The 27470-nt window shown below is 36.2% G+C and overlaps 1 protein-coding gene across 5 annotated transcripts; it reads left to right on the top strand.

The window, feature by feature from the left end:
* DYNC1I2 (dynein, cytoplasmic 1, intermediate chain 2) lies at positions 1-27458 on the top strand. 5 transcript variants are annotated; one of them, XM_009894557.1, is made up of 16 exons: positions 8-115; positions 1669-1783; positions 5118-5208; positions 9619-9678; positions 10906-11021; positions 19291-19380; positions 19649-19811; positions 19904-20003; positions 20538-20663; positions 21627-21773; positions 22111-22224; positions 22596-22729; positions 23753-23897; positions 24718-24858; positions 25869-25994; positions 26687-27458. In XM_009894557.1, the coding sequence occupies exons 1-16, from the start codon at positions 8-10 to the stop codon at positions 26798-26800; spliced, it is 1890 nt and encodes a 629-aa protein (XP_009892859.1). In that variant the 3' UTR covers positions 26801-27458. The 5 variants fall into 5 exon arrangements, with proteins under 5 accessions (XP_009892861.1, XP_009892859.1, XP_009892858.1 ...); XM_009894556.1 differs by having other exon boundaries at positions 5085-5208; XM_009894555.1 differs by having other exon boundaries at positions 5064-5208.
* Positions 27459-27470: the final 12 nt, after the last annotated feature.

Genomic DNA, 27470 nt, shown 5'->3' with positions numbered 1-27470 from the left:
TTCAGCCATGTCTGACAAAAGTGAACTGAAGGCGGAGTTGGAGCGCAAGAAGCAACGATTAGCTCAAATCAGAGAGGAGAAGAAAAGAAAGGAAGAAGAAAGAAAGAAAAAAGAAGTAAGAAATAATTTTGTCCTTGAAATTTGACTGTTTGCATATGTAACTTGCCTAAAATTCAAGGGTAGGTTCACTTAGTCATTAGCTACATGTTATTCAGGGAGTGTCTATTTAATGGTCGGTTGCTGATGCCAATGTAGCACTTTTGTTTTCTGATAAGAAGAAGCAAACACCTACTGTTTTCTTTAGAATTATCCATATGGTAAGTTAGATTTTAATTTATTTTTAAAAAATCCTACACTTGCATAAAGTTTGGATTTCTAAACCTGCTTTTATGCATGGGACATCATTAATTGAATCACTAGTATTGGACAAAAGCTCTGCTTGATGAGTTGTGATGGTATTATTTTGAGAATTCATTTCTGAAGTGCAGTTCTGAGGATGTCCACGTGAATTGTCCGTCTGTCACTATTATTATTGTACAAACAATGTGCTACATTATACTGATCTTTGACTCAACTTCGGCCTGAATTTTAAAATCGGAGCAACACTCAGGATGTGTGTTACTTGTGTGTTAGACTTGGTTTGTTAACAGTCTTCTGGATTCCTCTCTACGAAAGTACGTGACATCAGTGATTTAGCACTATGTTTCTCCTCAGCGCAGATTATACCTCATAAAAGAAACTTGCTGGAATGGGGTACTTTCAAGACTTCTCTGTGTTTGGATTATGAACTTGTAGGTGTTCTAAATTTGTATATGACTGAAGACTGGCCAGCTGCCAGTTACATGATTCGGACAAAGCGGGCAATATCTCAAATTACGCTCTGATGATCTTGTAACAATATATTGCCTGTATCTGAGATTCCTTGTGTGATGCAGTAGCTTATCAGTTGAGAACTTGCTTTAAAATTTGGGAATTGCTTTTTTTAAAAGGAATTGTGCAGTAGATGAGAAACATTAATTGCTCCTCACATGACTGCACATTGTTTTTAATCATGGCATTGGGATAGAATAGCTTAGTCTAGATTTCGCTGCTTCTATTAAAGACTTGTGTCATCAATTTATATTTACAAAAATATTCAGTTGCCAATGACTGAGTTTTGAACACCTTAAGCTCTGAAATATATTTCTGTAATTGAATGAGCAGTTAAATGAGTGTGGAAATATGGAGTGTTCAGCATCTTTCACAGCAGAGTTTGCGTTATTTCTAAATTATGGAGACGGAGGTGTAATTTTTGTTCTTTTTTTGTGTGTGAAATCTAGCAGATAATAGCAAAATTTAAAGAAAACTACTTAAAGGCCTTGCATTTTAGTGCTTAGCATTAGGATAAAAAAGGTATTACTGATCTTAAGAAGTGTCAGTTATTTTGACAAATAAGACGACAGTTTTTGCATGTTATATATGTCTTCTAAAGACCATACCAACTTTGTGATTCCTGTCTGTTGCTTACTTTATCTACAGAAAGGACCATCAGAATTACTAGAGCCAAATAACTGACCTATATGATGATAGGTTTCAGTAGTGTAAAAGAACCGATGAGATCGCAAAAAATAAAAGAAAGGTTTTTAATACCTGTTAAATGCTATAACTTAATTATTGAATTCTTTTTAGACTGATCAGAAGAAAGAAGTTCTTCCTGTACAAGAAGAATCTGATCTTGAAAAGAAGAGAAGAGAAGCTGAAGCATTACTTCAGAGCATGGGGTTGACACCTGAGTCTCCTGTTGGTAGGAATGTTAATATTAGTTTGAGATAAATGTTTGGGGAGGAGGGGGTTTGGTATCTTTGGTTGTTTTTTTGTGGTGGTGGTTTTGTTCATTTTTGTTAGAATTGTGCTATTTATATATAACCGGCACGAAAATATTCTGGCTGCTGTTTTTTGGGGTATGCATGTCTGGGGATTTGTACCATTTTGTACTGCATGACGTCTGTTATGAACGTCAAGTGATGTGCTTCAGTACGTATCACTATTACTATTTTGTAAGAGATATGTTTTACACTCAGTGAATTATTTGGAGTCTTTTAGTTAAAATATGTAAATATCATGTATTTGTTCTTTATTTTTGCTATTTTCCGTGCACATTATTCTTCTGTATTTGTTTTCTGTTCTTTTTTTCATAACGCCAAATTTTAATTTTGGTATTTTTGTGCATAGTTGGCTTGTTTCCTTTCTGCATCTTTTACACAATAATTTTCCTTATCTTGAATACCTGACTGACTTTGGAGTAATAGCAAGGCTAAGTATAAAATCTAACTATCAAGGATGATGATTGATATCTGTGCTGTTCTTGGATGGGTTAGCGTATTAGTTGTTGCTTTTTGCCTTCACATAGACACATCTCTCTGGAAGATGAAAGTGAGGAGTGTGATAATTCAACTGGACTTTTTGTCTCTAGCTCTGAAATTTAAGGGGTTTAAAACTTATTTTTCAGTTTGGCTCAATGGTGAGGGTCTATTTCAACTGGGTTTGCAAATAAAAAATAATTTGTTATAGATACAGTATATCTGTGACTGTATCTTCATAATTGCTTTTGCATAGTCCTCAAGTGTTCAAAAGCAAATGTGGAATAAACACCACTATAGCAGTCATTTTTAGTAGTTTGAACTGTTCTCAGTTTAGTGACTCCATTTGGGCTATATTAGCACTAGTGTGTGGTGTTTTAAGTAATCAGTTCTTACTGACTAGAGATTTTGTTTGGCAGCCTAATGGTTGAATGCTTTTCTTGTGTGAAGTTGTCCTGGTTTGCTAAGGCAGCTGATGAGACTCTTGCAGAAATGCACATGGTTGTTGTTGTTTTTCTAAATCTGAGGGAGAATCAAAACCCCACAGTATAGTCAGTCCTCAGAGCAAATCATTGCATAGACTTAAAGTAGCTGTTTGTGGAAAGCCCTTTGACGTGCTGGCATGTAAGACCAGGGCATACTCCTACGAGAGTGTTGCACTTAATTGCATTGAGCATCTGTGTAACGACGCCCTTCAACATATGCAGATTTGCAGGGAATTCATTCTGTTCCCTTTCAAGATGCCCAGATCTGATCTGGATCCAAAATCAAGCTAAAAATGTCCTGCTTGCTGCCTTGCAGTAGCATGCCTGACGCAGGGGCTCAGTCTGCTGACTGGGTAGCGGCAAAGTGTGATAGTATGGTGATCGTACACCTGAACTGAAGCTAACTTGCAGCTGACCAGCTTGTTGTGCAGATAGCTTGAGATTAGGTTCCTTCATAGAAAATTGTATTAAAAATTCCTAAGGCAATTACTGTCCTGTTAACTGCCAGAGAGGTAGCTGTATTTTTAGAGAAGGGACCTCAGCAATGTAAGGATACTTTTGGTATCAACCATACTCATGTAAGAAGCCATAAGTTAGTGAACCAAAATAACTTTCAAGAAGGTACTATAGTTCCATCCTCTGTTGGGGTAGGTGGAATTTTACTTGGTCTTTTTGTAAGACTGCTGGTGTTTCAATAGATTTCACCTCGCTAATGGGAAAACTTTCTTGAAAACAGTGTGCCCCACAAGAGGGCACTGTAGCATCAAAACTAAGCTACTGAGTTCTTTTGGCCGTGCTTACTGCTAGATAGAGCTGACTGAATTTTGTAAATGGTAACAAGATATGTTTCCAATGTCACCTCTTCAACTAAGAAAGGGTGACATGAAAATGTCATCGTTTTTGATAACACAGAAAAATAATGTAGGAATATAAAGGCCCATGCGTGTTTCCTTTAGTATAAATTATTCAGTAGATGGCAGAGTTGAATATATATACACCCATACACACCCATATTTATATAGATATATGTATAAAGTGTAAGTGTGTGTATGTATGAATTTATGAAGTATAACTCTAGATCTACATAAAATTCTCTCCTGTAGGAGGAATGAATTTTTAATAAATTGAAGTATTTGCTGTGATTTTATAAATTTGGGGTAGAATTTTTGCCAACTGGAGTTACGTCTCTGTTTGGGGATGGGATGGAAGCATTCTGAAGAATTCACAGTATGCTTGTGATTTCAGGAAATTCTCTAGAAATGTCACAGTTCTAAATTCAGAATTCTTCCTTGCCAGACCCCTGACAGAGTGGATACCAATTTATATACATCACTTGTGTTCCATTGGTTAAAGGTTCTTTTTAAGGGTTGCTAGGGAGTGAATGTGTTCTATGAATGTTTTGCGTATTGCTGAAAAAAGTGTGTAAGGACCTTCAACACACCCCTTGGTTCTTAAGCATAAACCTAGGTTTCATTAAACAATGAGTTTATTTCTAAAAAGAAGAGTTGAAAGAGCTATCAAAGTAGTTTTGTATTAGTATTAGATTGCATGATATCATTCACTATTATGTATCAGTTCCAAAATACATGTCGCTTGTTTAAATGGTAATTGCAATCTTCATCTACATGCTGAAAATTAACTAACTTTTAAGAAGAAGTTTCAATATAACAGTACTAGACTGTTTGTCAAGTAGAAAGAAAGAAAACATGAGAATCCCCCGAAAGCCAACACTAGAAACTTTGTTGTAATACACAGGATTTATGTTGATTTGACTCAAACTAGAACAAGAATAGCAGCATGCTGTGTGACAAAGCCACTTTTTTTGGTCCACACTTAGGGATTATATATTTTGAAATAAAATTACTAGTTAAATACATTCAATGTCTAATTCTTAAGAAAAACTCATGTCAAAGCTATATTAACAACTATCTTCCTTATATGTTTAAGCAACATGATTTAGTGGAAATTACCCTTTGAAAATTGATGCCATCATTTGTCAGAAATTCAGTTTAAATACATATTTTCAGTTCATCTTCTCTTAAATGTCTTTCCCTCCATGTCTTTTTTTTGTATGCTCCAGATGCATAAATGCCAAACAATTGCATGAAAGTCCAGCATGAATTGTTAACATTGTCTTTTCCCCTCTCTTTCTGCTGTTCATTTTCATCCATGTATTTTTTGTTTGCCATCACTTTTTTTTTTAATGCTTCATCTTAAATTAATTTGAAAACATCCTAAGCTGTGCAACCTCTGCGAGTAGTAACAGCGGATACCTGTCTGTTTCACTATTTAGTCCCTCCTCCTACCTCTCCGTCTTCCAAATCTGTGAGTACTCCAAGTGAGGCTGGAAGTCAGGACTCTGGTGATGGCGCTGTTGGATCTAGGTATGTCACTTTCCTTGTTATATTCCACTGCTTAATACTTGTATTCTGAACAATTAAGCTTTAGAAGAAATCAAGGTTAATTACTTGATTGTGATATAATACTATGAGGTCACAGTGTTACTGAATCTGTGAACAGTGCCTGTTTTACAGAAGTACTTGAAAATTTGAAACGCAACTACGCTTCCTAATTTGAAATTGCCAACATTGACGTGGAGTTGTTTAAGCTTGCAAATTTAAAGTAAAATGACTCTGAATGTCTTGTGGTAATGTTCTCGTATGCATGGATGTCTCAGAATGATAGAAAACTGGAAAAGTCCAACTTCGGGGCTCTTCCCAGCTTTTTCTAAAGGAGGGTATGTATGGATGATAGGTTATTTCCTTTTTCCCTCTATTTTAGTTGGTCTAATAAAAGATGCTGTCTACAAACTTTGCGTTGCTTCTGATTGTAATTTTTTTTTTTTCCTTACTCAGAACAGTGTGTCTTGTTACTTCATTTTGCAGCCATCCCTGTAACACAACTATACCATTCACAATCTCTCTCATTTGACCAAAAGACAGCACCATGTTAGTACAGCCACAGGTTCTTTCCAGTTCTGGTACTTGTCGCATTTATTTGACCATTTTTTTTTTTGTGCATGACAGTTTGAGAAATGCTGTTCTAAGAGAGTCAGATAAATATTCCTGTTAAACTAGGAATCTGAAGTGGCAATATATGGGAGATAAGGTGGGAAACACTATTCCAAATGGTATTTCTACTGTTTACCATGCACGGTCTGCAAATACTATTTGCCTAATTAATTTTGGTAACTTATGTTTTCCCAGCCAATTAAATTCATGTACTTAAAATTTACTGAGTATGCATTCTAGATGAAGTTTAGTTAAAGCACAGTTACTAAAGCAGTTATCATCAGTTACTTTTGTGCTTATTTGAGTAGTTGTTTTGGAGAAAGAGTGAATACTTACACCATTTTGAAACATCTTTTTAAAGACTGCAGTAACCTTGTATATGTGTGGATTATGCATGCGTAACTATATACAGTCTTAATCTGAAAATGGTCAAGATCTTAATGACCAGAACAAAGGTTACAAGGTGCCTATTTTGAAGTAGAAACCATTTATTTAAAACAGAGAATACATCAGGCAGCAGATATGAACCCAAATTCTTTTTTTAACAGTGCTCAGATGTGATTTTTGTGCATAGCTTATTCACGATGCAATTGAAGTTCCCTTGTCATGTTAATAAAGAACAAATATAATTGTTCCTTAGCTGAGTAACAAGCAAATTTTAAATTATTTGAAATCTGTGATTATTGCTTATTAAATTGTCATTTTAAATTCACTGTCCAGAAGAAAAAAACAAGGCTTATTTGATGACTTTAAAAAAAAAAAAATTCTTTCCATTCATATTTTTCATACTGAATTTAAATTACATATGTATAGGCCACATACCTGTAATTGAATGCAGTGTTGTGTACTGAATTGATCTCTACTTCATGGGTGTACTGTGCTCTCCGATTGTATGTTCCTCAGGCATAATAACATAAAGTTGTAAGCATACATTTTCTTATGAAGCCTTGAGAAAACTCATATCCTAAGCCTCTATAGCTTCATGCATTTGCGAACTTTAAAACTAAATCTGTCCCTTGACAATTTCTCAGACGTGGAAGCATAAAAAGATTCTGGTCTTGAAGGCATGGAGGTATGAATGTATAGCTAAATTGAAGGCTATGTAGAGTCGCTGTTAGAGTCCCCTTGCTTATTTGCTGACCACTGGATAACATTCTTCCCCTCCCCCAGTAAACAGATGTCTATATTCTAGTATATTAGTACAAGTTTGTACAGCATTCCTAATGTACGCATACACTTGAACCTGAAAGTGAATGGGAAAAGTTGGACTCTGATATCCCTTAGCGTTGTACCTGACGTTTCACAGGTGACTCTCGTATCACTATGAGATGTGTTAGAAAGCCCAAGTTGATAATCTTAAACCAAACCCTTTCATCTTAGTGTATTATTTCTGATTTTGTGGTTTTTTGTTTGTTTTTTTTTTTGTCTGTGGCCATTTGCTCTCTGGTCATGCTGCAACTATACACAGATTATCTCCTTTGTTAGTTTAGTCTTTTCTCCTCTATGATGCTGAATCTTCCTAGTAACTTTACTTACTTAGTAATTAGTAGAGCACTATTCAGACTGTGTTCCTGCTGTTGCTTCCATCTCTCTTGCTTTATTTTCATCAGTAAAGAGTTTTGGTTCCCAGTTTGATACTGTTCTTTCTCTCTTTTCCTCAGTTAAGAGTATAACTTCAAAACTGGAAGTTAATACAATTAGTTTACTTTTAGGCTAGGCAGATGCTCTGTAGAATTAATTTAAATGCAGAAAATACTTTTCAGAGAGATGGGAAGCATTGGAATAAGCCCGAACTTCTCTGTATCCAGGCATACGTAGAAGAATAGGAACTTCTGCTCACTGAAGCTTGTAGATAAATTCATGTAACTTGAGGCATAAGAAACATCTGGAAAGCAAAAGGAACCATATTTTACATCATTTTGGTATACATATAGTAGGTGAATTTTATTCCAGAATGTTACCTTTATTTTAAAAGAGTAACTCTGAGAGATGTAACTGTATATCCTGTACTGTTTGTTGGCTTGAACTATTTTAAAAGGCAGACTGTCCCTTGTACCACTGAAACAGCTGCTGCAAGTTAAAAGAATGCTTTGAAAGCAGTAAAGCAGCCTCAGTAAGGGCTAAGTCTTAAGCAGACACAAAAGTTGAAGCCTTTTAAATTTGTAGCCCGTTCCCCAAGTTCCTCTCAAGTGGGACTGGAAAATGTTGAGAAAGTGTTTGACAAGTATTGTGGTAATGCAGCATTTGGATCTGTAGATCAGTCATCCTTCGCAGAAGCAACATGAAGGTTGGGATAGTGGTGGTTTGGTTTTTTTTTTTTAAATGCATGATTGAACAAGATATGAGCAATGTGCAGCTTGAAGTCTCAGGCACAAAATTAAACTCCAAGCTTAAATCTATTCAGTCAGGAAAAATAGCAGAGACCTAAAGAATAAGCATACTCAAAGTAATTAACTTCATGGTAAAATGGTGTGTTTTCTGATGCACAGAAGATACAGAAATGTTTTAGAGATTTAAGTATTAAGCTATTGCTGTGGATGCAATAGCAGTTAGGTAGAATGATTTGCGAAATATGAAGATGATGGATTTGTAATTCTAAAATAAACTGTGGTTAATTATTCTTCTAATGTGTACATTCTGCAAGAACAAGGTGACAAGAACATGACACCCATATTTATGAGTTTTTATGGCATTGCCTGTACATTGTTGAGATCAACTTCATCTTTAGGAATTCTGCACCTGGTTTATAAGAACATTACCATGTATGGAATGGAAATGTAAAGCTACCTTTTTTTTGACTTATCACAGTAAAATAGTGTATATTCTTTTTTTGTTGTTATGAAATGTGATTTTTTTAAAAAAATCATTATAGTATCTAGAACTTCAGAAAAGCCATGCATGTTCATCTGTTAATCTCTCTCACAAATTTGTTTTTAAATTCTGCCTAAACCTGACAGCAGACAGTAGGCTAAATGAAAATTTTTGTGGAGAAGGGATGAAGGCTAAAAATGAAGGGAGAGGGAAGTTTTATTTTGTCATTTGTATTTCCTCTGATACAAAAGTGACTTGAAACGGATCTGTTCTGTTCATTATTTCGCATGACTTTGAAATGTGTTATTAATATAAAGCCCACTATTTCTAAGAGATTTCAGTATCTTAAATGTAGTTGGCTCGAAATCAGATGACACTTATAAGCCCAAGGCAGTGCTTAACCCATAATTACTGCAATGTCAGATCTTGGAAACTCTAGCAGTTCTCTGTCCCAGTGGAAATGCATTTTTGCCCCTCTACCAAAAGGCTTATGTGTTGACTCATTTCCTTTACCAATATGACAGTTTCCTCCACATATTTACTGCTCTGGGCGAGATTGCATTACGTTAACAAATCTGTCTTCATATGACATCAACAAATCTGAACAGATTTTTTTAAAGGAATTTGAAGTTTTCAGTGGTTCTTGTCAGTATTTAAAATATTTTTATTTGTCTCTCATAAAGGCTACATTTGTTTTGAGGTCTTTAACTTTCAATCCTTAAAATATTTTAATTCTTCTCTAATAGCTCTGAATCCTGTGTTTGCTTTTTAACTTTTGTATTTACTGCATGTATTGTTGCACTGAATGTTTGCTGAATTTCCCTTAACTGATGTTACATTGCTTTTGTTTCTTGTGAACAATGACATAACTATAAGCTTACTGTAACTCTAGCATTTCGTAGTGTGTATTTGCTTCACTAATCTCTGGCCTTTTTTGCTAATGCTGCATGATTGTTCAACCTGGGGTATCAGGACGCTGCATTGGGATACTGATCCATCAGTTCTTCAGCTCCACTCTGATTCCGATCTGGGGTATTGCATAGATTTCTTATATTCCCTCTTTCATGTACTTATGGATAATAGGTATAAAAGCTTATTTTTTTCTTTAAGACTTCAAGTTGTTGTTAAGAGACTGTTCTGTAAGGAACAGAAATTCACTCTCCCTAAGCTTATGCTTGCATTGGGAAATTTTCATATTATTTGATATGCGTAAGATGCTTATTTCTGATAACAAAATTTACTTATTCATGTTTTTCTTTGGGTCTTTCTTCAGCAAAATGTAAACTTTAAGAAGTCATTTCTTTAAAAAGCTTAGAATAACTGTATTTAAAACCAGTGATTCCCATCTTCTGTTATAAATATGTTTATAAAAGCTGTAGCTCATTATAAGCACTTACTAAAACCTCTGTTGTGCTGTAAGAATTATGATTCTGTCCACCATAATCTTTCAAAAGGGCTTACTCTTTTTCTTTTGCTTTTATCTTAGGAGATTTTATCTTAAGAAACTAAATTTGAGATAGGTAAATTGTTGCTGTATTGTAGTAATACTGCAATGATCCATACCAAAATTAGCTTTTATAGGAAGTTACAATGACTGAATAAATGTTATGTGGGCTTTGGAAGTACAGTATGCACTGTAGTTTGATACTAGCTATATCTGTGTTTATGGGTCTTCCATAAGCTAAAGTCAGAAAGCTCAGAGGTTTTCAGTATTGTATTCTGGAGTAACATATTATGGATAAATCACTTGTCAGTATGTGAGTTGCGGGTTAGATTTGCAGTTCTGCATTCTAAATAGTATCTTAAAGGTAGACAGTAAAGGGCAGCAACATTAAAGGCTTTTTTGTTCAGAATAACTAAGCTGTTTTTTAAGCTTTAAAATCCTAGAACCGCTGCTGTACGAACATGACTCATGTGAGCAGATCTGTTCCACAGAAAACAGGGATATGTCATATATGTAGCAGTACCCTAGTCAACCACAAAGAGCAAAACTTTAAGATTCTATCTTATAATCCACATATATATATTTGCACATCTTTCTTTTTGTTTCAGATGTATAAAATAGCTGCCGATTTTAAATAATAAGGATAATAAAATAGCAGTCATAATCATGTGGCTTCTTCAGAGTTAAGTTTCCACTGGATTTAAGTTTGACTAAGCAGTGCTGTAACATGACTACTTGGGTGTTTTTCTAGGCAAAATGTGAAGTAATTCATAAAGTTAAATATTTTTTCTGATTTCTCTGTTAATTTTATTTAGACGTGGACCTGTTAAACTTGGAATGGCAAAAATTACACAAGTTGACTTTCCTCCTCGAGAAATTGTTACATATACAAAGGAGACGCAAACACCTGTTATGACTCAGCCAAAGGAAGGTGAATGGTTAACTTGTTACTATCTAAGTTATTTTTCTTTTATTATAATAATGATGACTGACTGAATTGGAACCAGCACTTGTGATCTTGAAACAGTAAGGTAGAATGAAGGTTAATCTGTGAGATAATGAATACAAATTCTATTGCTAAATTCATAAAGGTCTTGCTTAAGAGTGTCACTGTCATTCTGCATCTTTTTCTTACTACTCTTATTACTAATACATGGTATTTTCTCACTCCTAGTAAATATTCAGATTAGACATAGAGTTTCTTAAGTAGCTGACAACTGATGAATGCAAGATACTTCCCACTTTCGTTTATGACACTTAAGAATCCACATGCAATTTACTTGAAGGCTGTGTATCCTTATAACAACCTTAGCAATTAAACCCCCCAACTCTTTAAGAATTAGAATTTTTATACCTGGAACTTATACATTGAGTTTTAAAAGAAGGAACTAATGTCTTTATTAACCCGTGTAGTTTCTGTTCTCAGCAATTGAACAAATGCTTTCTTTCAGTCATGACTTGTTTGCTTTTCAGAAAAGAAGTTTTTTCTGAAGAAAAGAGTTGGCTAATAAACTTGCTTTTCAATTTTGAATTCAGCTGCCAATGAAAATACTAATCTTGACCTATTTTGTATGTGGTTCCATAACAAAATCTCTTAGTTGTTTCACATGACTGACTTTGAGTATGTGTCTTTGCTAGCAATTTTACAACCTGGTTCTACATTCATAATTTTGCATTTTCCTGCTCTTTGGTATGTGAACTTTTGAGTTTTTATGCAAGGAGATAAAAGCATTTTTTTAAAACATTAAGAGAATACTCAACTGAAACCTTATGCTGGTATTTCCAGGAACTCTGTAATTTATCTGAAAGCGTAATACTGATGCTATAGAGTGTAAAGTGTAATACAAGAGATGCAGAATTGTTGTTGTTGCTCCAGTCTCCATCAATATGCTGCTCTTGTCTGGAGTGTGTCTTGAAGTCCCTTTTTGGCAAGTTCAACTAGATGCAAATGACACTGTGAATGAGTTTAAGTGGGGGGGGAAGGCGGAGGGAAAAGAAAAGAAGTAAATTGCAACAATACTTTGTGTTGAGAAGTTTCTTCCCTTCTTATCTTTGGGTATCCAGTATAAGGAATTGGTGTGTCTTCAGAATGCAGACCCGATCTTTCAAACTTCATTATTCAGTGAGCCAGAATAACAGAGGATATGCTTTTTCTCTAATTGCGTTTCTTTTCCGTTCTTCGTTTTATCTGTATCCCTGCACAGACTGGCATTTTGGGTTTTCCTGCTTTCATTTCTCCAATGCCCTTACCTTTTCCTTTCTCTAATTCCTCAGTTTTTTTCCTCTTCTCTGTCAGGTTCATGGAAACTGAAGACTTGGTTCATAATTTACGTGCTTGAAGAGTTTTACTTCTGCTGCCTGCTGTCAGTGGAAATTACCTGGGATTGTACGAGCTTAGTTTCACACGCAGTGGATAGGCTGTAGTTGAGTTTTACCGTAGTGGAGCTGGAAAGATAGGTCATCTGTATTTCTGCATTTACTAGAAAGCGCTCTGAATATGGATGTTGTCTCTTGATCCATTCCACCTTAAAAATAATACTGTTTTCTTGAGGGCCATCATCATTTTTTTATGTATGTGTACTTCACAAAAGTCACTTACTCCTGGTGCTTTTTTGTCATTTCAGTGTGGAGGATCTTTTAAGGTCTGTCTTAAGAATGCCTAAATACATTCATAATTAAGCTCTATATTCACAATTTACATCTGAAGTAGGATGTGGGTTTAAAAAAAACCTCATTCTGCCTCCAAAAAAAGAGAGTCACAAGGTGAGAGATTTTTGATCGTGGGAAGAAAATTTTGAAGTCTTCAAAATAATGGACAAAAGCAATAGGCTGAATTTTCAGAGTGCAGTGAGATAAATTAAAATTAGATAGAATGTATCTCATTGATTATTGTTTCTTCTCACAATCTGATGGGGGTTTTACACTTGAAAGTTGAGCTTGCAACTGAATTTATGCATACAAGTAATCTTCAGTAGTTCCCTTGTACAGCAACAAGTTGCATCTCAGCTAGGTTAGCTCCAGTATTCACACTCGCTTATAAAGCGAAGTGGACTGAACCTTTCTTAATTATCACATCATGATATTTTAAAATGCTGTTGGAGCTTTGCTTTTGAACAAAGGAAAATAGAAGCAGGTTTATTAGATATGCTGTGCAGTTGTTCTGCAGGTTTAGGTCCATTTGTCTGTAGGCTGAACTGTGCTAATACCCATTTTCGGAGGAAAAAAAACCAACCCAAAACCAAACAAAAACCCAAAACTAAAAAACCAATTCCGCTTCTGTGTGCCACAATGGTTATGCAGTTATATTGTAAGCTGAATTGGGAAACGTTCAAGCTACAACTAATATATCTGGCAGGACAGATAGGAAGTAGGGGAAAACTGGTGTTAAACTAAACCAGTTCATAATTGTCATGGAAATATTTATGGCAGTAAAAACAAAACTACAGCTACACATGGGAGATTTCATGTCCTGAACTTAAAGTTGGCCTCTGGAGATGCCCATTTTGGATTCAGTGTAACAAGCAATTACATCTAAATTGTGAGTATCTTTCAGCTGAACAGTTGAGGCTTTAAAATGCGAAGGTCATTAATCTCAGAAGTTGATAGAAAAGACTGCATTCAGTAGTCGAGAAACCCAGACCAGGAAAATTCCATGGTTAGAGAAGGGAGGTAGACTAAGTTCATATGCTTCTGTATAGTGCAGACACGTTGCACCATCCCAGACAATATTCAAATATGAAGTAACTCCCCCGACTACCTTGTGAGTACAAGGCTCCTTGGCTGCACCTGTTTTCAGCCGGTGATCTGCTCCATCTGTAATGAAAGAATGACCAGTTTGGATTTATTGTATTCTGAACAGTATGGAATATTAAATTTCCCCATTAATTGAACTTAATGCATGTTTCGGAGTTCTTGTAGGAAGAGGTCCACATCCAAAGTAGACTTAGATGGTAAATCTGCACTACTTGTTGTATGGGCTTTTGCTATGATGGGTGCAAGCCATAGCTGCTCTTTCCTTGGTGTCTCATGTATACAAGTGACTGAGGATATAGAAGAAGAGAAATTCAGTAAGAAATGGTGTCGGGGTGGCAGTCTTGGTGCTCTCTGACTTCTTGTTTTGATGAAAATACTGACATGTCTGTCTTAAGTACTACTTTTTTGTTTGGGGTTTTTTTCTTCATGTTTTTGGGGTTTTTATCCAGAATTTTCAATAGCCTTAGTCTCTTAACCTCACCATTTCTGTAGCAGCTGTATTTATTATGTAAAAGAAATGAAATGAAATAATGAAATGGTTCATGGTTCCAAGGAATATAGCAGAGACAATATGCCTTTTTTTTTTCCTTGTTCTCTTGGTATGTCCTGTCCCTGTCTTTTGAGTTTTTGCCATTCTGTGATGCAGTAATGATGGCCATCTTTTTTGTTTAGGGACAAAATAAATTTATTTTGGCTTGAGAAGTGTTGTGCCATACTTGGTGGTGTTCTCCCTTATTTCATAACTAACAAGGCTAAGCGTCTAGGTCTCTACAGCATTACTACACTAGTAACTTGGCACCATCATAACATGAACATCCTATGTTCTGGCTGCTCCATTCCCCAGCATCCTTGTTCTGCCATCCCTTTTTCTGCTATCTAAATCAATTTCTCACTTCCCACGATGCTGTGTATAACACTGCTGCCTGCTTCCCTCATCCCTCATTGTCCAATTTTTGGTGGACATATTTTTCAGGTAGTGTGGTCAACTGGTTATTAGGGTTGTTATTTAGCCTCTATTTGGCGTGCTCTATCAGGCAGCAGATTTTCAGATCTACTCCCTGAAAATACATTTGAAATTGTGTTCCCTTCACAGACTCATTTCTTTCTAGCAGGCGGCACAAGCAGTTTCGGCAACAGAGATAAAATTCACATGTGAACTCTGGCATATGTCTTAATGTTCTGCAGGGTCTATGTTGGCCACCATGTAGGGTACTGTAATCATTGGTGCTAAATTTTTTTCTTGTTTGTACTTCTTACTAGACTGCTCTCTACTATACTGTTTGATCTCTTCCTTTGTGATTTACTAACATATTGTTCAAATTCGCATGGAAAGAAGTTAGTCACCGGAACGCCCAATAAATACGTGTTACGAATGCTTGAAGTAGTTAATCCAAAGAAAGATAAGCATATAGGGGAATATGATTCTGCTCAGCTGTCACAGTTAAGGCTTTTCCTGGGCTAATGGGATACTTGTTAGTTAGTGCTGCTGTACAATATCTTGCATGTGCAATTGCAACTCACTGCAAACAGTATTATTGCATTAGGTCCACTCTTTGAGGAATTATTGTCCGGTAAAGTCTCCAAGTCACGGAATGAAAATATAAAGCATTTTTGTCCTTTTAATTCTGATTTAAGCAGAGTAATAACAATTTGGTGTATAGGATTGTCTTCTTGGATGCTGTTAACAGTGAATGGAGAGCACATTTACATTTTAATATTTTAAAAAGAAATAATGGACCTTTATATATGCATCTATTATTCTGTACATGCCTCGAATGTACAGTGAAATATAGATGGGAAAACTTGATATCAAGACATTCATCTTAACAAAAGCCACCCATTTCACAGATGATTTAACTTTGATTAACCTACTCTGCAGCAACAGATTACTTGGACAACTGGAACTTCGCTCTATAGTGTTATGGGTAGGTGCAGCCTAATTTGTGGCACTGTTTTTCTTTCTGTCTTGCCAAAATACATCACAATTTTGATGTTAACTCAAGGTAAAAATTCAGTGGCTCATTAAACCTATTTTTTTTAGCATTCATTGACAAGAAATTTGTCACTATTTAAGTAGCTGCTATTTTTATGCAGTCTTTACTGCTCAGTTTGTAACCTTAGATCCCCTGTTCACCTGCCAGAAATAATATGCTAAGGGATTAACTCCATGTTATAATGAATATTCATCAATATGTTGACGTGACATAGAGTCCCATTTCCTGTCTTCATGGCCCTAAGACTCTTCTAAGTCTTAGCAGCCTTTTTTTAAATGCAAAATTGTATTTGGTATACTGACAATTGAAGTGGCATAAATGCCAGTAGGTTCAGTCAATAATGACTACGGAGGATGAAGTTAGTGCCTTTTAAGGTTTCCAAATTTATATAGCTGACTCGAGATAAATGCAGTACACCACTGAATCATGGGTTCTTGACTTACTAGATGTGGAACTTTTTCAGCAATATTATGTCCAATCTTTCAGTGTTTGCTGGGTAATGTATTATTGTTATGCCAATTCCTTGCAAATACCAGCAGCTGGCCTGTTATCAAATAAATTCAAGATAAAGGAGAGACAGGAAGAGTAATTAAAACAGAAATTTCTTATCTCTTTTGTTGTCCAACAGCTTCACACTGCCTTTTTTGGCTGTAAACTTCTGTGAAAAAGCATCCTACTTTTGGATAATGAGGTCAAAAACTTGTATATGTGGGGCTTTTTGTGTTCTGGGTTTTTTTCTCCTGATCCCTTAATGAGAAAGTTTGCATGTGACTTTTCTTTAGAGAGAAGGTTTTAGATTTATGTAGTTACAGATAAATCACAGTGAGATGACATGTTCAATTTCAAGTCTGATACTTTGAGAATATTAAAATAAGTGCTGTATCCTGCATTTAAATGCAGTAATATCAGCTGGCTGTATGCAGTGAAAGTACTATGAAGGAATTTAGATCTCTGTATAATATATGCCATTTATGTTTCAAACATTAAAAGGCAGGAGCAATCAACTATATGATCTTTTGAATAAAATATGTAGATTAGAAGGTCACTTAGCACTAAGGGGTTGACCATCTGCATTTGACAAGAATTTGACTCCTGTCACTGAAAATGGTACTTAGAATCAGTGTAGTATGACTAATGGGGGGTTGGGCTGAAATTTCTAATTTGGGACTTTCAAAGCTAGAATAATGTATCCAGGGTGACCCAAAACCAAATTTCTGAATTTGAAGGCATCATTTAAATCTGCAAGATTGAGTGGCAGGGCGAACAGGAGGGGGATTTTTATCCAAGTGGCTGTAATGTGAATATGTGGTCCTGTATTTGTTGTTCTCAAAATCATGTGTTTTAACTCATATTACGTTTTTTAATTAATCGGCGTTCACACCTATAGTGATTTGACATCAAGAATTCCATTCTTTAGAATTGGTACAAGTTATACAGTTTTCGGATTACTAGTCCGTGGTACATGCGAATCCATCTAAAAAGGAGCAGTGTCTTTCTGTTTCTCTGCGTGATTATTTTGTCCAAAAAAGCTTTCATTTTTTTTAAGTAACACAAAAGCTGTAATTGGCATGCTTTGTAAGGAAGTGTCAATGTGCAAGAGAGTGGAGATCACTAAGAATTCTTTTACGCGTTCTTTCCCCTTTGCACCACCGCCTCCTCAGCAGGGTCACTGAGATCACTAGCTTTTCTTGAAATGGCCATTTTCACTGGCAGGTGCATTATACCCTGTATTTTCAGATTGTTTTTCCATTCTGAATGTTTGGCAGGTTGATTGCTCTGGCTGCATTGACGGAGAAAGGGCTGACAAATGCGGTTGGGCTGGCTGAAAAGACAGTGATTACTGTTTTCCTTTGTGGCTGATTGAGGCCCTTGAAAGGAAAGATTTTAACCTTCACCATTTGGTTCAAAAGTATGAGCATATATTGAAATCATTCATGCCATTTATCCTAGTTCTGTAAACTTGTCAGAACGTAAAAATCGCTCAATTTCAAGTAATGTAGGATTGGCATACGTCATTATCATTTTGATTAAGTTGGAGTTTGTATTATTGTGTGCATTATACAGTGTCATTTAAAGCTTTCTTTCCTGCAGGTACAGTTATATTTTTATTGCTTATACTATGGAGTTAGAAAGATTTTCAGACCTCTTTAAACCTATCACTATGTGTGTGGTTTGGCAGCTGGTATGGCCTACAAGCTGTATTTTGTTTGCAGGGTAAAGGCTTGTCTGTAGACCTCCTGGAGTGCTGGTAATTGCACAGGCTTGCCATTGGGGAAAGACATGATTGGAAGCAGTCAGGCAGAAAAATGTTGTGCCATCCCATCGCCACCTCGTAGCAGAGAGAGACAATCCTTGCAGTACCATCTGGTTGTTGCTATCTAGTCAGCTGGCCTGGCTGCTGGGACCATGGCTTGGCAGCTGGTTCCCATCCCTTGACCACCTTTTATTCCCCCCCTCCCCCCCCTTTTTTGTGTGTGTGGATTTTTTTTTACCTTTTTTTTTTTTGTTAGATAACTTTGAACGTGGGTCAGGGAGATGGCTGCAACAAACAAGCCTAGTCCCTGTTGAATACTGTCTCATTACTTGTGATGAGGCGTGCAGCAGACTCCTGCTGCCATTCCCTTATAAACAGATGACATAGCTGTTTAACCAATAAAAATAGTCTTTTCAGAAGCTTATTCTAGAAAGCAGATGAAGAAAACCCAGGAAATGCATATTCCACAACACTAAGTAATTTAAAGTTATTTTCTGGTTTACAGTATTCAAAGAATAAAATGTAGAAATGCAGAAAGTGCTGTAAACCTTGTCAGTATTCCCAAACATTAACATTTTATGTTATTCATTGCAATTAGGGAAAACACATTTTGCTGTAAAGTTCTCATTGGCAAACATGATACAGATAATGAGACTTGCATTTAGAATGACAGAAAAAATGTAATCTCCCTGCTATTATCTTTAGCAAAATTTGCCTCTCAGAATAGCAACCTGAAAGCTAATGTAAGCCATCTTCATGCCATGCGAAGACCCATTAGACTCTGATGGTTTCAGATCACAAGTAAGCAGCTGCTCTGTAGACTATTTTAGACATTTGATTTTTCTTTATTCTGCAGCATTAATGTGTCAGTATGTTACACAGAACATGCATCCACCACATGGTTTTGTGTGGAATCATAAATGCTTGTAAGAGAGATTTCCACTTTGGATTCTTCACAATTTCTTAGGTGTCTTATTTCAGTTTATACAACTACATAATTTAGTGCAACTAAAATCCAGGTGTAGACAGTGTTCCCATGATCTTTTGGTTTGAGATAATGTTATCCTGGGGATTACATTTTACAAATACAACCATTTTAAGCTAAATGATACCATTTTACATCAGCTTATTTGAGATTCATATGGAATGTTACTGTTCCTCTTTAAAAACATTGACATTCTCACGATGTTTCTCCTTAGATGAGGAAGATGAAGATGATGTGGTTGCACCAAAACCATTAGTTGAACCCGAGGAAGAAAAAACATTAAAAAAAGAGGAGGAGGAAGAAGGTACAGTTCACCTCAAGACTTTCCGAGTGTGCTGTCAAGAAAGGCATCAAGAATTTTCCTAAGTTCTTTTCTTTCCGTTAAGTTGAAATTAATATGATTTACATTTTAACAATCAGCTAGCAAAATATGAAATGTAAAAATGTGCTTAAAATCTATGGATGTTAGGAAACAAATTTTCCAACATTATGATAAATAATCTGGTTTTCTTTCTTGGAAAGAATTGGTGAAAGTATGCAGTCCAGAGAACGCATGTGTAATTCTTTTCTAGCTGCCCCTCATGAACTTACAGAAGAGGAAAAACAACAGATTTTGCATTCTGAAGAATTTTTAAGTTTCTTTGACCACTCCACAAGGATTGTCGAAAGAGCCCTTTCTGAGCAAATCAACATTTTCTTTGACTACAGCGGAAGAGACTTAGAAGACAAAGAAGGGTAACGTGAATGTTGAATACTTTACTGTGCATGTGCAATATTTGTAATTGAAAAAGTGATCTAAGATTAACATCTGCTAATTGCCTTTTTAGAGAGATTCAAGCAGGAGCAAAGCTGTCCTTAAATAGGCAGTTTTTTGATGAACGTTGGTCAAAGCATCGTGTTGTCAGTTGTTTGGACTGGTCGTCTCAGGTAAAAAAATAATGTAAACATTAAGCAGTTATCTTTGTAAATTCTTCTAGTTCTATGCGCTCGACCCTTCTATAACTACAATTGATACAGGCTGTATTTCTAAATGTGTTCCTTACAAACTCCGTAGTTTGCAAAAAGTAAATAGAGCTGTTAATCTTTTGTGGAGAAAGTAGCAAAAGGTTTGCGTTATGAAGAAAGTCCTTGGTGTATTTGTTTCTGGTTTATGGACTACTTTGTAGAGGTAACTGTTAGCTTCACTAAAAAAAGCTCACTTAAAAGTACTGTTTTTTACATTTAAAAGTAAGTTATGATGAAGGACAGAACAAGGCTCTAATGTATATGTTAATGCTGTTTTATGAGCTAAATTTGAAACGATTACAGTTTTAACTGCCAGTTTCTCATTTACATATAACATAAGGTGGCTTTTGGGTTTTGGTAGCTTTTCTAACCTAGAAGAAAGCAAAGATTCTAGGCTTGTCCGGACCATTAGCTAGTCATCTTGCTTACTTTTAGTCTTTTTCACGTATTTTACAGTACCCAGAATTACTTGTAGCGTCTTACAACAACAACGAGGATGCACCTCATGAGCCTGATGGGGTGGCCCTTGTATGGAATATGAAGTACAAGAAAACTACCCCAGAGTATGTCTTTCACTGCCAGGTATGATTCTGTCTCAGGAGGCTAAAGATTTTATGTTGATGAAGTTGGACAAGTACCTTCCTTATGCTTGTCAACATAATGATTTCATTGAGCTGGCTTTCACTTTGACCATATGTTATTTGCAAACAGACATTGATAGCTAGAGATTTCCATTTAGAAACATTATTCTGTTTCAGAATTTCTGACATCATTCAGAAATCAGTCTTGAGAACTCATTTTCTTATTTTAATTTATTTAAAAACCAAAAAACCGTTTTGTGTAATTGTTGAACCACAAAGAAGGTTTGTATGTAAGGGGATTGAGTGGGATTGCATACTACTAGAGCTTAGTTTACTGAATAAAGTGAAGATGGCCTGAGGAGATGAAGCAAGGATGAAAACTAGAAACATACGCGTCAAGAAAAAGGCAGATGGAGGCTTTCTAGTAGTTTTCTAAAAGATAAAAACAAGCAAATCTCTTCCATTATGCCAAGCCTGGAATAGCCACTTTATTTTCAAAATGCCATAAATCTGAAAAATTACATAGTTGAATCAAAGTTTAATCTCGTGCTGTCAGATTACTGTCAAAGCCCAGATTGCAAAAGTAACTTTATCGTATCAAAATTGACTTGTATGTTTGTTAAGAAAATGACCACAGAATGTGGCAAAACATTATTAAAATCTTGTGCATTACTGGGCTTTCCCTTGCTCACAAGCTATGCTGGGAGGAATACAACTGTATATGTATGAAAGAAAAAAGGAGGAAAGCTTCATTTTATGAGTACAAATTAAAACTAAAAGGCTGTTGGGAGTTCACAAAGGTTTTGTGAATCTTTAAGTAATTGGACAGTGAAATGGTCTATTGAATAAATCCAGGCAAAGAACTTACTCTGGTATTTGGTCCCATTTTCTTTAGTTTTAGATATAATGTCATTGAAAGATAGCTTTTCATGTATTTTGTTGGTTGTTTTTTTTTTCCTTTCAGTCAGCCGTGATGTCAGCTACATTTGCAAAATTTCATCCCAATCTGGTGGTTGGTGGCACATACTCAGGCCAAATAGTGCTATGGGATAATCGCAGCAATAAGAGAACCCCAGTGCAGAGAACTCCACTTTCGGCTGCTGCTCACACGGTAGGGGGTGAAAGATCTTCAAGGACTGTTTCCTGTTGAGATGTATTTAACCTCTAGGAAGCTCTGTCCAGTGCACTTGATTGATAATGCTTAAATGTTTATATCTGTATCTTGCCAATGCTATCACTGAAGAACCGTGCTATTCACAAAAATCAGTGTCAGAAAAACAAATATCGGTTTTATAGGGGAGTATTCTTTGTACTGTACAGTGACCAATCTCTTATGCTTTGTTACATGGCCAAGTTGTATATTGTACTGTATATTAATTATACCAGAATTGGTTGTTACTTGGAAATTCCTTCCTTCCTTCCTTCTGATAGTATTTTACATTTTTTAGCACCCAGTGTACTGTGTAAATGTTGTTGGGACCCAGAATGCTCATAACTTGATTAGTATCTCAACTGATGGGAAAATATGCTCTTGGAGTCTGGACATGCTTTCTCAGCCGCAGGTAAGATAACTCTGGATACATGTAGTATCTATTCCAGATTAATATTTTGTAAAACCTTAATGAATCTGAAAAGCATTAATAAACATTTTCTCAACACACAGAATTATACTTAAGGTAGCTTGATAAGTATTTGATAAAATGTTTCCCCACTTGTGGAATCAAATATTGTCTGTTGATCCTTCTGTATATTTTTGTTGCACTCGTGTTAAGTGGTGAACACAATTTTAACAAGAAATAACTTTCTTATTCCTGCCCAACTCTGCACAAGTAAAATCATTTAAAAAAAACCCTCCTCCTCAGAAATCTAAATGACTTTCAAATTTTTTTAAAGTAACATCTAAAATATTAAGTTGCTGATATTTTCACTTCAGGATAGCATGGAGCTGGTGCACAAACAGTCCAAGGCTGTGGCTGTTACCTGCATGTCCTTCCCTATTGGAGATGTCAACAACTTTGTTGTTGGCAGTGAAGAAGGCTCAGTGTACACTGCGTGCCGTCATGGCAGGTGAATATAAACTTTAATTAGTCAAAGGAAACAAAAATAGTGAAAGGGTGAGTCCCTGTGTGCTTTACACTTGTGAAGTTATTTATAGTGCATAGTTACTCCTTTTCTGGAAGGAGTTCAAAATAGCTCTATATGAATTCCATTGCACACTTTTTCCTGAGTAAAAGCTTCATTAAGAACAGAAGTTCGAATAATGAATTGGTACTATGCTGCCTTTGACTTGAAGTTGTTTGTGTTGATGAGGAGGGCAGCGTATGTCTCTTCGGTTTTATTCATTTGAATTGTAGTAGATCATTCCAAACTTCCTATCGGTTCTGTAGATAATTGTACAGTAACATCACGCACAAATCTTAGATTGGCTAGCTTTTCTCCTGCTGTTCAATCTATTTTCAAACTGTCTGACTGTATCTTATCAATTGCTTTCTTAAATATAAGTGAGTGTCCAGGTTTCATCTCAAATATACATCGCCCTTGCTGCACAGCTTTTTGGTTCCAAAATACCCCAAATTGTATCACTTTTGTGTAACATCCTTCCCATCTCTTCCCCCCCTTCTTTTTCATCACTTCTGATAGGAGACTATTAAGGATATATTGGTACTGTTTTATGTCTGAACTCTGTGTCCATAAGGTACATGCAACTTCCCTTAAGTCAGTGGGAATTTTATGCTCATTCCTGAGGACTGGATTTTGTTCTTTGTAAGAATGGAAGTTTTAGCTATTGCTTGGAGAACAATGTAGTTAAATATGTGGACTGGTACCTGCTGAATGAGTCTCTTCTCTGTGTGCTATATTTTGGCACTTAAGGTTAGCAGAAAATAGATGTTGAAGTTAAGATTCCTATTCAGGAATCTGTCTATTTTGGTCTTCTGTGGTCCTGCTATGATGAAGCCTTTTGCAGTGGTGTAACATCCATGCGAAGTAGAAAAATCTTGTGGCTGTATTTAAATGGCATTTCAGTGCTGTCTCTGTCTGCACATGCGTGGCTTCTGGATAAATTAACCTTGGTGTTATATTCTAAAACAGCAAAGCTGGAATCAGTGAGATGTTTGAAGGACACCAGGGACCAATCACAGGTATCAACTGCCATGCAGCAGTTGGACCTGTAGACTTCTCGCATCTTTTTGTCACCTCTTCTTTTGACTGGACAGTAAAGCTTTGGACAACTAAGGTAACTTAAATAGATATAGTTCAGTGGTTTTCTTCGTAGTCCTTGACACAAGGTGGTGCTATAATGCAAGCTACTTAAGAAATGTTAGTAAACTGAAGTTAAATTGTGTGAAGCTCGAGGTTCCTAGCAGCAGTCTTGCAAAGAGGAGAGAGCTGATGAAGAAAACTGTAGTTAACAACATAAGGCTTTGCTTTCAGAGTGTACATCATTTGTATACTTCTGATCCATTCTGTTCATCCTTTTGGCCTGTATTCTCAACAACAACTACAATGCAGTCAGGTGTAAATCATGTTGTAAAATCAGTTACTCCATATTAAGCCTAAGGCAAATGTTTTGTGGAGGACTAAGGGACAGCACCAAATCTTATGTCAGTTAAACTCCATGAGGCTCACAACTGAAATATCTCCCATTCCTATTGCCAGAACTACCTCTTTCCGTGTTAGTTTGATGCCCCAGGGAATACAAAGCAGAGGAAGCAGAGTTAGAATCTCCCAGTAATAGTGCTGTCGCGGAATTATCATTGGCTTGATTTACAAGATTCTTAATGCATTAAATTTACAACCTCTTTAAATATTGGCTTGCTACTGATATGTTTTATAGCAGCAGGCAGACAAAAAGCTGCATGCTTCGCAAAGCATCCCTTTAATAATAGAATTAATTTTTGGCTGCTTGTTGCAGAGGCATTTTTTGAAATGTGAAACACTTTTTACTTATTGCTGATAATGCTGTCAGGAAGTTCTATATTTTGCCTTACCTGTTAGCTTTAGGATTTTGAAGTGCAGAGTTTGGGTACTGCATTGTTACGTTTGCTTTTTTTCAGAATAACAAGCCTCTCTACTCCTTTGAAGACAACTCAGATTATGTTTATGATGTGATGTGGTCTCCAACTCACCCTGCCTTGTTTGCCTGTGTGGATGGGATGGGCAGGCTTGACCTGTGGAATCTCAACAATGATACTGAGGTGAGGCGGTTGGGTTAACAGTCAAACATAGCCAGAAAAGCGTTTGTACACTTTGAAAATAATGTCAAGAGTTTACCATAGCACTTCGGTTTGGATTTTTGCTGCTGTTCTTAAATATTCTGTAGTTCAGTAGTTTCTGTGTAATAAATACCATTCTTTGATTACAAGGTTGTAACTCAAAGGACTCCTCATAGTGAATAACAGTGATAATTAAATTGTTTTACCTGCAACAAGAGTGCAGAACGTCTGTTGGTGTAACACTGATGCATGTTGTGAAAGTTATGATAGACGTCCCCTAGTACGGCCTTGGCAACTGATAGCTTAAAAGTATGACCAAACCTGTTACCCACACACCACTGTTGTTCCTATTGCCATAGTAATGCTGCAGAGACATTTTAATTTGTTTCTAAACTTAGAGAATTGAATGTTTGGGTTTTCTGGTGTGACCTATAAACTTAATTATAGTATAAACCTTTTCCAAGACTAAAACTTGTTGGAGGTAGGTGAGACGAAAAACCTGGCTGATACTTAGTACTTAAATTTCACCTTTTTAAAATTGCATATAAGAAAGAACAGTTCTGTAGGGGCATACGCCAGCCTGTACTTCAAATTGGAATTACCCGGTTCCAGCCTTTGGACAGGATTTGACCTGCCAAAGCAGCTGACTTCATCCCTGCCCTCTGTCATAACCTTTCTTGTGATCCCAGGGCTCCTCCTTACTGCCTGACTGAATGCGTGTCTATGCCTGCTGTCTCATGGCAAGAATGCAGATGTGCTTTTTGACAGAGAGGATGTTTGTACTTTGGCCAAGGGACAGATGATGTGTTGTTTTGGTCATGTCACTGGTGATAGCTTAAGGCCACTGAGAGTCTGTGAGATCCGTGTACTCTGCCTCAGTTGAAATGTTGGGAACTTCTTTTAATACAACACTGAGGGATTAGGTGTGTTCTGTAATCTATAGGTTATGGAATCCTCAAGCGTTTTTAACAATGTGTTTTAAATGCATACAGGTGCCAACTGCAAGCATTACTGTGGAGGGCAATCCTGCCCTGAACCGTGTGAGATGGACACATTCTGGGAGAGAGATTGCTGTAGGTGATTCAGAGGGACAAATAGTTATATACGACGTGGGAGAGGTATGTATAGCGCAAAGTACATTACAAAACACTCGGGTTTCTTTGACTTTTACTCTTGCCCTTAATTTTTTTTCCCCTGTGATTAGAGGAATGAGGTTTAATTTTTATTTTCAAGCTAATGTTTCCTATTTGTGTCTGCTTCAGGTATTCTAGCATAACTTTTTAGCATGCTACGTGGCAGAAATCAAGAAGTAAAAACATTACTGTAAGGCTGGTGAAATAAGATGAAAGAATGGTTTTGTTTGTAGAGATTTTATCTTCTCTGTAACTGTGGCACATGTGAATTCTGACCATAGTTTTAGAAGTACCAAACAAAAAATGTTGCAGCAAAGCAGTCTTGACTTTGTTCCTACAGGGAAGCTGTTGCAATTATGTGTACTGCAGTAGTACATTACTAATTGATTGGACGAGGACAAGGCATTAGTATTCCCCTTTGGAGGCAGTCTCTCAGGTGGAGACCTATCATGCAAGCTTGTAATAGTATCATTATATACTTAAATACAGAATTTTTAAACTCTGCTTCTTTTATTAGTTAAAGCTTTTGATGTTCAGACTCTTTGAAAAGTTATACTAAATAAAGATAAGCTCTTCTATTGGAACCTCTTCTGAACATTACTTAAGCACTCTGCTGTTCAAGATGAGCTCAGTTTTCATTTATCAGTAGGTTCAAATAACGTTCTCTTTGTCAACAGCAAATTGCCGTTCCTCGCAGTGATGAGTGGACTCGATTTGGTCGAACACTGGCAGAAATAAACGCTAACAGAGCTGACGCAGAAGAGGAAGCTGCAACCCGCATACCAGCGTAGATCTTTAAAAATAGGCAGCAGTGGTAGACTTGTGAATGATTTGATGCAAATCTTTAAAAGTATAAGCATGTGTCAGTTCAAATAATAGCTTAAGGCAGGAGTATACGGATTCAGCTGTGGACTTTGAAAATGAATTAAGATCACTGAAAATCAGATCTTGCATTGTCATTTTTTTATATATAAATTACAAGCACATTCTTGGATTTGTGTAACTTTTAATACAGTTAACTTCGACTTTGCAAGGAACTTCTTTTACTGAAACACTAACCTGATGTAAATTTGCCATTGGGCTTCTGAAATTTCCACTTTGTAACAGTGTATCTATTTCTGAAAAGTAAAACTTCTGTTTCTAAACTAAACTTTCTATATCACACAGGCTAACTTTCATTAGGTAGTAAATCTCTTAAGCATTCTGTAATTTGAACTCTTCAAATTACCCACGGATATGCATGCATATGTTCCAAGTAAGTTTCATTGTTTATACATAGATAAGCCTCAGACTCTGGTAGTGGGTAATATATGTGAATAAAAATTTGTCTGTAGTTACCAACTTACTTGATAATTGGACATGAATTAATGAAATACATATTTAATACCAGGTTCTTTTGTTTGAATTGGTGCATTAGAAGGTGAGACTGATTCATAAATAAATATTATATGAGCACTTGTC

Source organism: Charadrius vociferus, unplaced genomic scaffold (genome assembly GCF_000708025.1).
Source record: "Charadrius vociferus isolate BGI_N301 unplaced genomic scaffold, ASM70802v2 scaffold161, whole genome shotgun sequence".
Lineage (NCBI taxonomy): Eukaryota > Metazoa > Chordata > Aves > Charadriiformes > Charadriidae > Charadrius > Charadrius vociferus.
This window is presented reverse-complemented; position numbering and strand designations above follow the sequence as displayed.

Excerpts from the sequence above, each read along its gene's own strand:
- DYNC1I2 (XM_009894555.1), top strand. The coding sequence starts at position 8 with ATGTCTGACAAAAGTGAACTGAAGGCGGAGTTGGAGCGCAAGAAGCAA. Across the intron at positions 19,812-19,903 it reads GACTTAGAAGACAAAGAAGG|AGAGATTCAAGCAGGAGCAA; the intron begins GTAACGTGAATG and ends TTGCCTTTTTAG. Across the intron at positions 20,664-21,626 it reads AGTATGTCTTTCACTGCCAG|TCAGCCGTGATGTCAGCTAC; the intron begins GTATGATTCTGT and ends TTTTCCTTTCAG.